This window comes from Oncorhynchus nerka, linkage group LG25 (assembly GCF_034236695.1).
Source record: "Oncorhynchus nerka isolate Pitt River linkage group LG25, Oner_Uvic_2.0, whole genome shotgun sequence".
Lineage (NCBI taxonomy): Eukaryota > Metazoa > Chordata > Actinopteri > Salmoniformes > Salmonidae > Oncorhynchus > Oncorhynchus nerka.
Window position 1 is genome coordinate 58,851,553 of NC_088420.1, and position 16,966 is coordinate 58,868,518.

The 16,966-nt window shown below is 44.5% G+C and overlaps 1 protein-coding gene across 2 annotated transcripts in view; it reads left to right on the forward strand.

Annotated features, from left to right (window-relative positions):
- The first annotated feature begins 8,015 nt into the window (after positions 1-8,015).
- The window catches only part of LOC115115592 (reelin-like), a 303,739-nt gene continuing 294,788 nt past the window's right edge, over positions 8,016-16,966 (forward strand). For both annotated transcript variants that reach the window (XM_065009916.1, XM_065009917.1), the window contains exon 1: positions 8,016-8,545. In XM_065009916.1, the coding sequence (XP_064865988.1) occupies positions 8,299-8,545 (247 nt within the window). In that variant the 5' untranslated portion in view covers positions 8,016-8,298. The remainder of the gene's footprint in view (positions 8,546-16,966) is intronic.

Here is a 16,966-nt window from a genome sequence, read left to right on the forward strand (position 1 = left end):
GTTAAAGAAGATGACATCTACCCTGAGAGGAGGTCCACAGCTTTACGTCATTCTCTTTTGTCCTTGCACCCAGTGGTTTTTCTTAAATAATATGTATTTTTATTCATTTTCAACTACTATATAAGCCTATTTTTGTGTGTATCAATATAGAAATGTTTGTGGTCATATGCACGTCCTTAAAACATAGGTGCTGGGCTAATAACGAATCTTAATAAAGAACTGCCTGCACACTGACAATGTAACATGGTGAATTGGGAGCACAAACAGTGTGCGGGCTTTCTTGTTCTTGTACTAGGATTAACATCATACCACACACATCTCCCATGTGGAAGGAAGTCTGGTGAATGTGCTAAATGGAAGTCTGTGGTGAGAGAGGAATGGAGATATGTTGAGAATGTTGAGCCTGCTGGGGTTAACTGGATCTTCTGGAGCTCTGGAAGAGGATGCCCCAGTGTCTGCTCCGGTCTACCCAGGGACAGGTTTATCTGTCTGGGTGTTATTCACTCCACCTCCCCCTCCTGGTCGCAAAAATGGACCACTTCCAGCGCCTATGGACCTTCTCACCCTGAGCCTGGATCTGGGAAGGCTTATCTCAGGGCTAGGCTGTTTTCGTCAGTAAAACCTCAGTGTGTAAGCCTCTGTTACCGAATCTCGACAACCACATGCATTAAAGGGACAGACTTCCATCACAAGTTCTTATCTGCTAATTGTAAGAAAGATAAAGATGAATATCAGTTTATCCCAAATTCGACTTAATATTTTTTGTTGACTATCAAACCTCCTGTGGATCGAAAGACGTATAGTATAAAGTTAACAGCAGATAGTTCTATTGTACATGACTCTGCATCCTTCTCTATGAAATTAAACGACTTACAGAGCAGACTCTTCCTTTTTCATTGTGTGTCTAGTCCACCCCAGACTGCCTACTGTGTGACCTTGTGTATTGGCAATGTAAGTGTTTTTTTTAAGCAGCTGTTACCGTTGCTCTAAGTGTGACACCACCCTTCTCTTTGTTAACAGGCTTTTGGGGTGATCCTGGCTGTGGACATTCACACAGACACCCCCCCCCCCCTTATAGCTACACCCCTTTAATACCTACATCCCCATGCTCTCCTGTTAGGGTGACTGTTAGGCTACACCCCAAAATGGCACCCTGTTCCCTATGGCCCCTGGTCAAGAGTAGTGGACTATATAAGGAATAGGGTGCCATTTGGGCCTCAACATAGTCCTTTCACATGGCTAATTGGAGTGTGCAAGCCATAACAGCTGAAGTGCTCTCTCAGGGCACCCCTCCCTCCCTCAAACACCCTGTTTTATTACCATTTGCCATAGAGAGTAAACAACCTGTTAGTGTAAATTAGGGTCTCCTGAGTGATGAAGCAGAGACAGCTAACAACCCCAAACTCCCTCCTCTCTCTGTCTCTCCCTTTTATCCTCCTCCCTCCATCCCTCACACTCTCTCTATCCCCTTGAGCTCTTTTACTCTTTTGTGTTTCTGCTCTGTTCTGCCTTGTTTGGCACGCAGCCCTTTGAAAGAGAGTGGTGGTGGTGTGCGTGTGTGTGTGTGTGTGTGTTTGTATGTGCATTTTGGTGGTAGTGTCTGTGTGCACTTGAGCCTGCATGTGTGTGAGCTCGAGGATGTGTGTGTGTGTGTGTGGTTGGGAGATTGAGGGAGTTAAAATCAAGAAGTGGACAAAAAGACCCCCAGCACATAGCAACCCTGAGGTGGAAGTTAATAATGATAAAATAATGAAGGTCCCTTCCCCACTCCTCAAGCCCTCCCCTCACCGACCTACTTTCCATAATGGATAGTGATAGCCCTCAGTCTCACTGTCTGTGTGTGTGGATGTATGTGTGTGTGTGTGTGGATGCATGTGTGTGCATGCGTGTCTCAGTTTGCATGTATGTGTGAAGTGGGGAGGGGAGGGGATAGCTGTGGTGTAACAATGGGTGAATGGATGAAGGACAGGATCTACATGGAGAAAGCACAAAGGCCATGTGTTACTGTGACCTTTGCTGAGCTTTGTGGTTCCTGGGAGGTGTCTGTGTGTGTGTGCAGCTCTTAACAGAGACTGTGACAGGTAAAACAGATGGCTTTCTCCTGGCAATCTTTCCCGCTCTGACATACTGTAGAACTATAAAAAAAAATATGTGTTGGACTGAGTTCAAATCAAATTTATTTGTCACATACACATGGTTAGCAGATGATAATGCGAGAATAGCGAAATGCTTGTGCTTCTAGTTCCGACAATGCAGTAGTAACCAACGAGTAACCTAACAATTCCAAAACTACTACCTTATACACACAAGTGTAAAGGGATAAAGAATATGCGTTGAGGTTTATTGTATTTTTTTCTATTTTTTGTTGTTTTGGGCTGATTATTGAACCTATTGCAAGATAAGTAAAAGGTGGGGAGAGAGAAATAGAGAGGGAGAGGGAATGCGCGTGAGCTTGTGAGTGTGTGGCAGGTGTGTTCAGCGGGGGTGTAGTGTGGAACACTACAGGGGGCAGCATTTTCACTTTTGGATGAATAGTGTGCCCAGAGTGAACTGCCTCCTACTCTGTCCCAGATGCTAATATATGCATATTAGTAGTAGTATTGGATAGAAAACACTGAAGTTTCTAAAACTGTTTGAATGATGTCTGTGAGTATAACAGAACTCATATGGCAGGTGAAAACCTGAGAAAATTCCAACCAGGAAGTGGGATATCTGAGGTTTGTAGTTTTTCAACTCAGTCCCTATTGATGATACAGTGGGATATTGGTTATGTTGCACTTCCTACGGCTTCCACTAGATGTCAACCGTCTTTAGAAACTGGTTTGAGGATTCTACTATAAAGGAGGGGCTCATGAGACCTGTTTGAGGTAACTCTGTCAGCTCGTGACGCGCTCCTGACAGAGTTACCTCTCGTTCCAGTGCTTTTCTTCAGACATAGGAATTCTCCAGTTGGATCATTAATGATGTTTTATGTTAAAAATATCCTAAAGATTGATTGCATACATCGTTTGACTTGTTTCTACGACCTGTAACGGAACTTTTCGAGTTTTTGTCTGGACGTAGTGCTCACGCCTCATGAAGATGGATTACTGGGCTGAACACGCTAACAACAAGTGGCTATTTGGACATAAATGATGGACTTTATGGAACTTTATGGAACAAATCAGTCATTTATTGTCGAACTGGGATTCCTGGGAGTGCATTCTGATGAAGTTCATCTAAGGTAAGTGAATATTTATTGTGTTATTTCTAACTTCTGTTGACTCCAAAATGGAGGCTATTTCTCTCGCTGGATTGGGCTCTGAGCGCCGTTCTCAGATTATGCTTCTTCTGTAAAGTTTTTTTGAAATCTGACACAGCTGGTGCATTAAGGAGAAGTGTATCTTTAATTCTGTGAAAAACACTTGTATCTTTTGTCGATGTTTATTATGAGTATTTCTGCAAAATCATCGGATGTTTTGGAACATGATGTCCCATGAGTGTCATCTGATGAAGATCATCAAAGGTTAGTGATTCATTTTATCTATATTTCTGCTTTTTGTGACTCCTATCTTTGGCTGTGTGTTGTTTTGACTTGGCGGTGATCTAACAATCATATGTTGTGCTTTCGCTGTAAAGCATTTTTTTTTAATCAGACACGATGGGTAGATTAACAAGAAGTGTATATTTCATTTGCTGTATTGGACTTGTTAATGTGTGAAAGTTACATGTTTCTAAAAAATATTTTAGAATTTCGCGCGCTGCCTTTTCTGCGGTCTGGTTGCCTCTGCCAGGAGGCTGAAATTTGACCACAAGTGGGTCTTCCAGCAAGACAGTAATCCCAACACACATCAAAATCCACAAAGAAATGGTTAATTGACCACAAAATCAACATTTTGCAATGCGAAAGAAAGGAACAGTGAGGGAGGGAAAGAGAAGGGGAATGTGTTCTGAAGTAATGAAAACAGGGGTACTCCTATTTTAAAATGTTTCTTTATTACTTGTTAAACAAAACCTGTTTCTCTGAGCAATTGTATACTTTTTTGCTCGTCTTTATTAACTTCTTCGAGATACGGGGCACTCTTTTAATTTTTGGATAAAAAACGTTCCCGTTTTAAACAAGATATTTTGTCACGAAAAGATGCTCGACTATGCATGTAATTGACAGCTTTGGAAAGAAAAAACTCTGACGTTTCCAAAACTGCAAAGATATTATCTGTGAGTGCCCCAGAACTAATGCTACAGGCGAAACCAAGCTGAAGTTTCATACAGGAAATGCCCCAGATTCTGAAGGCGCTGTGTTCCAATGTCTCCTTATATGGCTGTGAATGCGCCAGGAATGAGCCTGCCCTTTCTGTCATTTCTCCAAGGTGTCTGCAGCATTGTGACGTATTTGTAGGCATATCATTGGAAGATTGACCATAAGAGACTACATTTACCAGGTGTCCGCCCGGTGTCCTGTGTCGAAATTATTGTGTAATCTCTAGGTCCATGCGCGTTCCTTTTCTTCAGAAGAGAAAGTCAACTGCCACGAAGGATTTATCATCGATTGATATGTGAAAAACACCTTGAGGATTGATTCTAAACATCGTTTGCCATGTTTCTGTCGATATTATGGAGTTAATTTGGAAAAAAGTTCGCGTTTTAATGACTTAATTTTAGTTTTTTTTCTTACCCAAGCGTGATGAAGAAAACGGAGCGATTTGTCAACACAAATAATATTTTTGTAAAAACTGAACATTTGCTATCTAACCTCATTGAAAACATCTGAAGTTCTTCAAAGGTAAATGATTTTATTTTAATGCTTTTCTGGTTTTTGTGAAAATGTTGCATGCTGAATGCCAGGCATAATCCTATGCTAGGCTATCAATACTGTTACACAAATGCTTGTTTAGCTATGGTTCAAAAGCATATTTTGAAAATCTGAGATGACAGTGTTGTTAACAAAAGGCTAAGCTTGAGAGCAAATAGATTTATTTCATTTCATTTGCGATTTTCATGAATAGTTAACGTTGCGTTATGCTAATGAGCTTGCGGATAGATTTACACAATCCTGGATACAGGTTTTTTTCGTAGCTAAACGTGACGCAGAAAACTGAGCGATTTGTCCTAAACAAATCATCTTTCAGGAAAAACTGAACATTTGCTGTCTAACTGAGAGTCTCCTCATTGAAAACATCAGAAGTTCTTCAAAGGTAAATGATTTTATTTGAATGCTTTTCTGGTTTTTGTGAAAATGTTGCCTGCTGAATGCTAACGCTAAATGCTATGCTAGCTATCAATAGCTATCAATACTGTTACCCAAATGCTTGTTTTGCTATGGTTGAGAAGCATATTTTTGAAAATCTGAGATGACAGTGTTGTTAACAAAAGGCTAAGCATGAGAGCTAGCATATTGATTTCATTTCATTTGCGATTTTCATGAATAGTTAACGTTGCGTTATGGTAATGGACTTGAAGCTGTAGTCATGATACCGGATCGGGTTGGCTCGACGCAAAAACTTCTTGCGTCGAGCCATCCCGGATCCGGGATCGTGACTACATCCTGCTCATTTCCCGTTTGAAGTTTCATCTTTTTGAGCCTGTAAGATCAGTTCTGGGGCACTCACAGATAATATCTTTGCAGTTTTGAAAACGTCAGAGTGTTTTCTTTCCAAAGCTGGCAATTATATGCATATTCGAGCATCTTTTCGTGACAAAATATTGCACTTAAAACGGGCATGTTTTTTTATCCAATAATGACATTTTGAACCTGACTGTGATTTCTCCATCAAAGCAAGCACATTGAGTTCTGTAAAGTCTCTCTCTCTCTCTCTCTCTCTCTCTCTCTCTCTCTCAGATTAATTAAACAAGCTTAATTAAGCCTAATAAGGAGACAGACGGAGGGGGGAGTTGTCCACACACACAGCAGAAGAGGAGTTGTGATAGCCCCTGAACCTCTCTCCAGTATCTGCAGACTGACTGACTGAACAACCCATGTAGTAGCTCACTTATATACTGTATATATAAGTGGGTAGTGTAAAGCACCGTTTGGAGGGTTCAGAGAGTGGACTATATATCTATAAGAGAGATACGACTTGGACACGATACAGCATACAGAGCTCAGCAGCCCATCATCTCTATTAGTTCACGTGAGACTGTTAATTGATAGACACAGGTCAGGCATGAGTAATAAATGATGAACATCCCATTCCCATCCTTGCAGTGATTTAGAGAGGTGTTTAAGTCATTTGGCATAGTTTTAGGGCCCAGATGTGCATTAGAAAAATACCGTCTTGATTGTCTTTACTGTATCCATGTTTGCATAATGTGTATGTGTGGTGTACCCAGTGCTCCATGACAGAAGGGTCAGAGGGCCACCAGAGTTCTACTTCCTGACAGCAGGAACAGCAGTCTGTCTGTCCTCCATCACTCAGGCCCAAAATAACGGCAGCAGGGATTTTCTATAGTGTGTTTATGTTTGATATATGTGTATTTGACCCAGACTTAAGTTTGTTCAAGCATCTGTTGGGAAGGCTAAGCTTTTGCTTGCTGCTTCGCGGCGAGCAGGTCAGCTGTGTGTGTGTGTGTGTGTGTGTGTGTGTGTGTGTGTGTGTGTGTGTGTGTGTGTGTGTGTGTGTGTGTGTGTGTGTGTGTGTGTGTGTGTGTGTGTGTGTGTTGGAGCTCGCTCAGCATGCTAGGCTGCCGCTTATGTCTGTACCGGAGTTTAACCACAAAACCACAAACATACTGGCTGAGGAGAGAGGCAGCAGACACACACACACGGCTGAGTAGAGAGAGACAGATCAGATCCGTGCAGAGCAGTGGCTCACCACTCACCAGCATCGGAGGTCTAAAGACCGCTTTTGAAAATTATTATTGGTTTAGTCTGCTTTAATGTTGTTTATTTAGTTTTGAGTTGTGTTACAGAGATGTAAGGCGGTATGTGTATGTATAATGCACTGTGTTGGCTCTGGAGAAAGATGCGTTGTTTTTGTAAGTCATTGAAGCTGTACTTGTTGTAGAATGGAGAGAGTGAGAGAAACAGATGGAGATAGTGTGTGGACGAGAGGTAGGAGGAGTAGCTCCATGCTGTTTTTGATTATTCCAGGAAGAGGGAGAGTGAGAAAGAGATAGTATACAGAAAGAGAGAGGGAGATACTAAGCTATGATTTGGAAGCCGGGCTATAGAGACATACGGGGTGAAAACAGAATTATCGGCTCTGGTGTCTACTCTGCTCTATAGTGGGGAGTTAGTCTAGACCAGAGAACAGGGGGAGGGAGGGAGAGTGAAATAGGGAGAGAGAGAGAAAGGGAAAGAAGGGAGAAAGCAGAAGCTGGCTGGGCTCTGACAGTGAAGAAAGAGAAAGTTGGAGAATCGGATGGAAAAGGAGATTCTGAAGGAAACCCCATTAAAAAAAGCAACGAGAGAAGAGGAGGAGGAAAAACAAAATACTTGGAATTGGGTAAAAATACATAGCTGAGGAGACAGAGACAAGGAGACATATATAGAGAGAAGGGGTTAGTAGGAAGACAGGCAGAGGGGAGGGGGACTAAGTGAGATGGAGAGCTGAGAGAGAGAGAGAGGGAAGAGAAAAAGGAGGGGAGGGAGATGTGATACTAGGTGGTAGAGGAGAAGAGGAGGAGACAGGCTGGGTGGTGGATGGGGAAAAAGACAAAGGAAAGTGTGAATAAGCTAGGACCTCTCTCTCTCTCTATGCTCATGGTGGGGATAAAGACCCCAACAGATGAAGAGAGATAAGACAGCTAAGGTCTCTGGAGAGAGAGAGGGGTGGAAGGGTCCTGGGTGGAGTGATACAGTGGGCTAGAGGGAGCTGGGGATAGAGAGAGAGAGAGCTGGAGAGAGAGAAACAGAGTGATAGAATGACTGACAGAAAAAGAGGGAGGAGAGATCTGGATGAGAGAGGAATAGGGAGGGAGGCCGGCTCACAGAGAGCGTACAGCACGCCTGGGTCTGAAAGAGAGAGGGAGGGAGGGGTGGGTGAAGGGGAGGTATTTAAACCGCGGAACAGGACAGCAAAGACTAGCTCTGAACTCCCACAGAGTGGAAGGAAGAGAGAAGAGAGAATAGGCAGAACAGAGGAGAGAAACAGAGTGCTACAGTACAGTCTGCTTATAACCAACCACACACACACATATTTACACACACTGTTTGCAGAACCCAGAACTTGACTTTCTCTATCCAAGTCGACCAAGTGTGGACTCCAGCCCTCAAGCCATCTTACTGGAACTCTATCTGTGACTACCTTTCTCCACACACCACCACTCTCCCTCCTCTTCTTCATCCCTCTCTCCCTCATTCCGTCGTTTTTCAGGGTGATGGCATGGGCCTCTGTCTGGGGTGCCCTCGGCTGTGCCCTGCTGGCCCTGGTGTTGGGGACCGGTGTGGATTTAGGGAGCCCTCCAGCAGCAGGCTTCTACCCCCGCTTCAACCCCTTCTTCTTCCTGTGTACCCACCATGGGGAGCTGGAGGGGTCCGGGGTAGCCGAGGGAGGGGGAGAGGTGCTCCTCACCCTACAGATCGCTGGGAACCCCACTGCCTACACCCCCGGACAGGAGTACCAAGGTGAGTGCACTGACTATTCTACCTACACCCAGCTGTGTGTGTGTGTGTGTGTGTGTGTGTGTGTGTGTGTGTGTGTGTGTGTGTGTGTGTGTGTGTGTGTGTGTGTGTGTGTGTGTGTGTGTGTGTGTGTGTGTGTGTGTGTGTGTGTGCGCGCATTCTGAGGAGACTGCTTGTGTTGTGTTTGATACATATTTCGCATCACTGATATCAACCATTGTCTTTATTAAGGTAAGAGATAAACAACTATTTCCTATCTATGGTATATAATTAGAGTTGTTTTTAAGCAGATTTCTTTGGCTCCAATTGCTAAAAAAAATGTGGGGCATGTTCCCATCACACAGATGGACTGAGAGGGATCACTTGATGGTTGGCTGTATATAGGTGGTAGTTGCCACAAGCTCTGTTATAGATACAGTGCATTCAGAAAGTATTTACACCCCTTGACTTTTCCCACATTTTGTGTCACAGCTTGAATATAACCTTTAATACAATTCTATTTTGTGTCACTGATCTACACAAAATACCCCATAATGTCAAAGTGGAATTATGTTTTTAGATTTTTGTTCACAAATTAATAAAAAATGTAAAGCTGAAATGTCATGCGTGAATAAGTATTCAATTCCTTTATGGCAAGCCTAAATAGCTTCAGGAGTAAAAATGTGCCTAACTATTCAGATAATAAGTGTCATGGACTAACTCTGTGTGCAACAATGGTGTTTAACATGATTTTTGAATGACTATTCATCTCTGTAACCCAAACAATTATCTGTAAGGTCTCTCAGTCGAGCAGTGAATTGCAAACACAGATTCAACAACAAAGACCATGGACTTTTTCTAGTATCTTGAAAAGAAGGGTAAAAAAACAGACATTGAATATATATATCCCTTTGAGCATGGTGAAATTGTTATTTACACTTTGGATGGTGTATCAATACACCTAGTCTCTACAAAGATGCAGGTGTCCTTCTTAACTCAGTTGGCGGCGAGGAAGGAAACCGCTACGGGATTTCACCATGAGGCCAATGGTCATTTTAAACCAGTTATAGAGTTAAATGGCAGTGATAGGAGAAAACTGAGGATGGATCAAGAACATTGTCGTTACTCCACAATACTAACCTAAATTAGTTAAAAGAAGGAAGCCTGTACAGAGTAAAAATATTCCAATACATGCGTCCTGTTCATGCAAATCGAACAAAATATTTTTGGGGAAAATGTTTTATTAAATCCTTAAACATTATATACTAAATAGACTCTTTCAGGTTGTTGTACAGTATGTACTTCATGCTGTGTGTTTCTCAGTACCTGTTTAACAAGGTTTGCTTTCACATTGTGGAGCTGTTGTGACGTTTGTGTGGTGGATGGATATAAACTGCCATTTATGTAACTGCAACAAGTATTGAGTAGTTTCTCTGTTCTGAGCTAGCTGCAACTCTGCTGGTATTTCTGTTCTGTGTTGTGTGATCCGGCTGCCCCATGCTCAATGTGTGTAGGTGGCGTTATATCCTCAGGAGAAACTAACTAATGGAAAAAGAGATCACACACGCTGAATGAGAGAGACCGAGAAGCGAGGGAGGGAAAGAAAGAGGGAAAGAGATGGAGCAAGAGAATAGAGCAGCTAGATCCACACTGACAGAAATAAGAGAAGAGAGAAAAAGAGAGAAAATGTTTATAGTGATTTCACCTTTCCCACACCTGCACTCCGGTACGCTGTCTGCATGACACCTGTTCCGGCCAGGAAAACACGTAGTGACCTTAGAACTGTGTGTATGTGTGTCTCTGTGTGTGTCACAGGAAGCTGGTGAGGGGAGTATGGTTCATAATAATGTCTGGATTGGAGTGAATGATGTGTTTGAAACTATTCGATTTATTCTGTTAGAGCCATTACTACTCCCGTCTTCCCCAATTAAAGTGCCACCAGTGTGTGTGTTTCAGCAGCGAGAGAGATAAAAAGAGGGATAGAGGGGAGCGAGAGAGAGAGAGAAAAAACGAGAGAGAAAGACGAAGAGACATCCCTATACAGTACATGTTAGCTAGTCCATTCGTCCCAGACACTTAAATCTCTATCTCTGGATGTGTTAACATTTTGTATACTGTTATCTCTCTTAGTTCTTCAACATACCAACGATAGAATACATATTTCGTAAGCGTAGAATGTTTTGTTCGTAAGACCAATGTTCTCAATTAGTTAGCTGTAAAAAAAACAACCACCAGGAATTTCATATGGGTTAATATGCAGAAGTAGAAGAGAGCAATAGATACAGAGAAGGAGAAAAGAAGAGCAGAAAAAGAACAGTAGTGAGTAGGGTATATAAAGAGAGACATTTATCCTGGGCGTGAAAATAACAGTGTAGCTCAGGCTGAGCCCTTCAGGGAAGCACCTTTAAACGTGTGTGTGTGTGTGTGTGTGTGTGTGTGTGTGTGTGTGTGTGTGAGAGAGCATTAACATTAGAAATGTGCTATGGTTGGGCACGGGGGGGAAGGTTGGAGGTTAAATTCAACTGAGGCTGTGGTAGGGGTAGTGGGAAGATTTGATGACAGTGATTCAATGACAGAGCTGGATTGAGCTGATCAGATATGGGGGTATGAGGACGAGGGTTGGTATGGGAAATTACTGGGTTTTAGTGCTGCTCTCACTTTTTTAAAATGTATATCCCATGTTTAGGCATATTATGACAGCTCATTGGGGGTAGAACCTGGATTTGGAGAGAGATGGTAAGCCACGGCGATGGGAGGATAATGGGGAGTAAAATAGTGACAGGCTGGATAGCCCTTGTGCAATTAGGATAAATTGCGCACACACACACATGGTCCCCCCACCAGTCGCACACACCAGTTTTCTGGTTCCATATAAGGAGATATGGCACTAGAAGAGCAGAGGAGAGATACGTAAAAGATGAGAGAGAGAGCGAGAGAGCGAGAGAGAATGACGGAGAGAAACAGAAAGAGAGCGAGAGCAGGTGTATAGACAGCTGGCCGGGCAAGAGAGGGAGGGGGATGGGAGAGAAGGGGAGAGGAAGAAGAGGGGAGAAGTTTGTCTCAGTAAACAAGGACTTTTTTTCTGCCTGTATCACATTATTTTGTTAAATTTGCTCTCTTCACTTTTGCCTTTTTAATGCTGTCTCTTGATGCCAGTTTCTAAGCAAAAGAGGAACAGTTGCTGTTTGTTTTGTCTTCTAAAGCCGTGTGTGATCTAACATCTAACCATTAAGGGGCCTGCTGCATGTGCTTTTGAGGAGAGGAGACATGAGAGATACTGGCCATGGTGAGAGAGGGAGACAGCGAGAGGGAGAGAAGGAGAGAGCGAGAGACAAGCAGTCCCCCCACACATTCATTAATTACATTTTACATTTACATTTAAGTCATTTAGCAGACGCTCTTATCCAGAGCGACTTACAAATTGGTGCGTTCACCTTATGACATCCAGTGGAACAGCCACTTTACAATAGTGCATCTAAATCTTTTAAGGGGGGTGAGAAGGATTACTTTATCCTATCCTAGGTATTCCTTAAAGAGGTGGGGTTTCAGGTGTCTCCGGAAGGTGGTGATTGACTCCGCTGTCCTGGCGTCGTGAGGGAGTTTGTTCCACCATTGGGGGGCCAGAGCAGCGAACAGTTTTGACTGGGCTGAGCGGGAACTGAACTTCCTCAGTGGTAGGGAGGCGAGCAGGCCAGAGGTGGATGAACGCAGTGCCCTTGTTTGGGTGTAGGGCCTGATCAGAGCCTGGAGGTACTGAGGTGCCGTTCCCCTCACAGCTCCATAGGCAAGCACCATGGTCTTGTAGCGGATGCGAGCTTCAACTGGAAGCCAGTGGAGGGAGCGGAGGAGCGGGGTGACGTGAGAGAACTTGGAACACCAGACGGGCTGCGGCGTTCTGGATGAGTTGTAGGGGTTTAATGGCACAGGCAGGGAGCCCAGCCAACAGCGAGTTGCAGTAATCCAGACGGGAGATGACAAGTGCCTGGATTAGGACCTGCGCCGCTTCCTGTGTGAGGCAGGGTCGTACTCTGCGGATGTTGTAGAGCATGAACCTACAGGAACGGGCCACCGCCTTGATGTTAGTTGAGAACGACAGGGTGTTGTCCAGGATCACGCCAAGGTTCTTAGCGCTCTGGGAGGAGGACACAATGGAGTTGTCAACCGTGATGGCGAGATCATGGAACGGGCAGTCCTTCCCGGGAGGAAGAGCAGCTCCGTCTTGCCGAGGTTCAGCTTGAGGTGGTGATCCATCATCCACACTGATATGTCTGCCAGACATGCAGAGATGCGATTCGCCACCTGGTCATCAGAAGGGGGAAAGGAGAAGATTAATTGTGTGTCGTCTGCATAGCAATGATAGGAGAGACCATGTGAGGTTATGACAGAGCCAAGTGACTTGGTGTATAGCGAGAATAGGAGAGGGCCTAGAACAGAGCCCTGGGGACGCCAGTGGTGAGAGCGCGTGGTGAGGAGACAGATTCTCGCCACGCCACCTGGTAGGAGCGACCTGTCAGGTAGGACGCAATCAAGCGTGGGCCGCACCGGAGATGCCCAACTCGGAGAGGGTGGAGAGGAGGATCTGATGGTTCACAGTATCGAAGGCAGCCGATAGGTCTAGAAGGATGAGAGCAGAGGAGAGAGAGTTAGCTTTAGCAGTGCGGAGCGCCTCCGTGATACAGAGAAGAGCAGTCTCAGTTGAATGACTAGTCTTGAAACCTGACTGATTTGGATCAAGAAGGTCATTCTGAGAGAGATAGCGGGAGAGCTGGCCAAGGACGGCACGTTCAAGAGTTTTGGAGAGAAAAGAAAGAAGGGATACTGGTCTGTAGTTGTTGACATCGGAGGGATCGAGTGTAGGTTTTTTCAGAAGGGGTGCAACTCTCGCTCTCTTGAAGACGGAAGGGACGTAGCCAGCGGTCAGGGATGAGTTGATGAGCGAGGTGAGGTAAGGGAGAAGGTCTCCGGAAATGGTCTGGAGAAGAGAGGAGGGGATAGGGTCAAGCGGGCAGGTTGTTGGGCGGCCGGCCGTCACAAGACGCGAGATTTCATCTGGAGAGAGAGGGAGAAAGAGGTCAGAGCACAGGGTAGGGCAGTGTGAGCAGAACCAGCGGTGTCGTTTGACTTAGCAAACGAGGATCGGATGTCGTCGACCTTCTTTTCAAAATGGTTGACGAAGTCATCTGCAGAGAGGGAGGAGGGGGGGGGAGGGGGAGGAGGATTCAGGAGGGAGGAGAAGGTGGCAAAGAGCTTCCTAGGGTTAGAGGCAGATGCTTGGAATTTAGAGTGGAAGAAAGTGGCTTTAGCAGCAGAGACAGAAGAGGAAAATGTAGAGAGGAGGGAGTGAAAGGATGCCAGGTCCGCAGGGAGGCGAGTTTTCCTCCATTTCCGCTCGGCTGCCCGGAGCCTTGTTCCGGGCAGCCGAGTCTAGAACCAGTCTAGAAGCACCATGTCCTATTGTAATGGCTGCTGTTAAGCTTTAGGTGTTCAGGTGCTCATTTAAGGAATATGCTTCATCTGTTAATGCTCCAGTCATGGGGGAGGATCCTGCATGGCTGAAATTCAGAATAGCAGGCCCTAATTGTTTTTCTCACCTGAGCTCTCTATCTCTACTCTCACCTCATAAGATAAGGCCGTTTTTATAGACTAAGTGGTGTGATCGAGATACTGCTGAAGAAAAAGTGAAAAAAGAGAGAGTGAAAGAAACAGAGAGAGAGAGAGGCTCAGTGAGCACAGCCTTGCCATTGAGAGACATTGGGGCCTGACCCTCTTGGCCCACTCCATCCAGGAAACAGCTCTTTATTTAAGTCATCTTGAAAATACTTTTTTCTCTCTTTCTTTTCAAAGCCATTTTTCACTGTGCTGAGTATTGTGCCTGTTGCACAGCTCCAAGTCACGTCCCCATCTAAGTCGTATTTTTCCACTGAAAGACAGCAGTGTCTTTGTGAGAGGGAGAGTGAGGATAAAGACTCCAGAGTTCTGTTTCTAAACATAGATAACAGAAAGCCAGGCAACGCTCATATGGAGCAGAGTGCTGCTTCTCCTGCCTATGTTGTACTGTTTTTAATCCTCTCTGACTCACACACACCAACCTGTTCATTCTCTCACAGAAGAACAACACCCACATTCAGGGAGGTAGAGGTGGAGTGATGGAGAGGGGGATATAGGGGGAGAAATAAAGTGGGAGAGAGGGAGAAAGAGAAATTGTAAAGCATCCATTTGACACTAATTCCTTTTATATTCCGTAATTATTTTGTATTGCATTGCTTTGTCAACATTGATCCATCACTTTCAAGTTAATTTGGAATTTGAGAGATCGAGAGGGGCAAAGGGAGAGGGACTATAGACAGTCTACTGATATTTCATGGTCATGCCAATACAGCATATTGAATTCCAATTCGCAGGGTGATGGGAGGGCATCTTACTTAAGGCTGAATATTGTGAAAGAACAATGGAAAGGGATGGAAAAGGCATTATGGTGGAGGGAATGGAATGGCAGAGTGGTGTCCTTGGGAAGTGAATGGGGATTCACTAGAAGAAGGGAGCTAGAGGGGAGAGAGAGAGAAATGGAGAGAGAGAACGGGAAAGGGAGAAAGAAGGGGAATGAGGGATTGACTGTGTGCTATTGTGTGCGTGGTGGTAATTTATGCATTTTCATTTGAATTTGTGAATCTTAGCTTTGTGATGTTTGTATTTCGGGGTCAAAGCTTGGGATCTATTTTATTGACTGCTTGAAGTGCTACTGTATTATTGCTTGGCTTTGCTTTGTGTGCCGTTCCATTTGTACTGTGCTGTATGTGTAATACATGTGTATTTGAATCTAATCTCTGGGAGAGTGTGATTGTGGTGTTTGCATAGTTTAAGAGTGTGTGTATTATAATTTGCATACGTACACATGTATTTGTGAGTTCATTTGTGTGTGCTGGTTGGGTCAGATTGGAGCACGGTGTGAGAGCCACTCACACACACTCCCCTGCTGTGGCAGTCATGCACAGGTACGCTGGCTCTCACAGACCATGCTCATAGTGTGTGTGCACTTGTGTGTGTGCAACAGACCAGACTTCATTGTTCTTCTCCACTATAGAAATCCAAACAACGCTCAGCCACTCAATGGGAAGCAGCAGTGCTAAATGACAGAACACTATTTAGAGAGAGGGGGGAGAGGGGAGAGACAGACAGAGAGGAGGGGGAGAAAGCGAGAGAGGGATAGAATGAGATAGAATGAGGAAAGTGAGAGGGAGAGAAAGAGAGAGACAGAGAGTCAGTGGAGAATGAGGGTAGAAAGCTATAGAGGGAGAGAGAGAAAAGGGAGAGCTGTTTAGCAAACCAGTCAACAACATCACGGGCCAAAATGACCATTGCTAATCTGAAGATAGTAACATGCTCTCCCCTAATGGGCCCTTTCATATGTTAATAGTTGGAGAATCACAGAGAAACAATTGCCTAATAGTGACCTAGTGATAAATTCACCCTGCAAATAGCCTATACCGTCAACCTTCCACAACGATAGCATATCTGATTTAGAAATACTGAATTACACTGTTATTTGGAGTCTGCTATTTGCGCAGTAGTCCATTATTTTGCAGAGGTCCTATGTTGACTAATACCAGCCAGATACTACAACCTCAGATAGGATTGGGGGCAGTTTGGGGGCAGTTTCCTGAACACATATTATGCCTAGTCCTGGATTAAGAAGCACTGTAAATGGAGATTCACTGACCCATGATCTCTTCATTCTGAAACAGAGAGGGACATCTTTGAGACCGGAAGCAAGCAGCGTGCCGTGTCTATTGTCTGATTCCTACACGCCAATATCCAGCCTATTAACTGTCTTTCTGCTGAATAAACAATGCAATCAAACACACAGCAAGACACAGAGAGGTCAAAGGCGAGACACTTGACAGACCTCCGACACTGACAGGTCAAGTGTCGGAGGAGACGCTGATGATGTCACGAAACCGGACAAGACAGATGACATTTTAGGAACTCAGACTGAAATCGTTCTCATTTAGTCTTTCCCCAATTGTTTGCATGTCATTAGCTCCTTCTCAGCTGATTTTGAAGAGAAGTCCCTCACCTCGAACATTCCTCTCCAATGCTTTTGGAGATGTCTAATATCCCGCAGTAAGACATGTCATTTTGGAAGTCCAGCATGACCGGTCAACGAGTGTGTGTGCTTTTAAAGAAGCAGTGAAAGAGAAAACGCTGCCTTTGTCTAAACAGGGCGCCAGGAAGTCAGTCAGTGAACCGATACACAAGGACAGGAGACTGGCCTAGTTTTCAGCCGCAGACGGCTCTGGCTAGTTTAGGGTGGGAGGAGGGAGAAGAAGGAAGGCGGCCTTAATGGTTTAATAGAACTCTCTCCTGTGACACATATTCTCTGTTTAATTCAATTCAAGGAGCTATATTGGCATGGGAAACATATGTTTACATTGCCAAAGCAAGTGA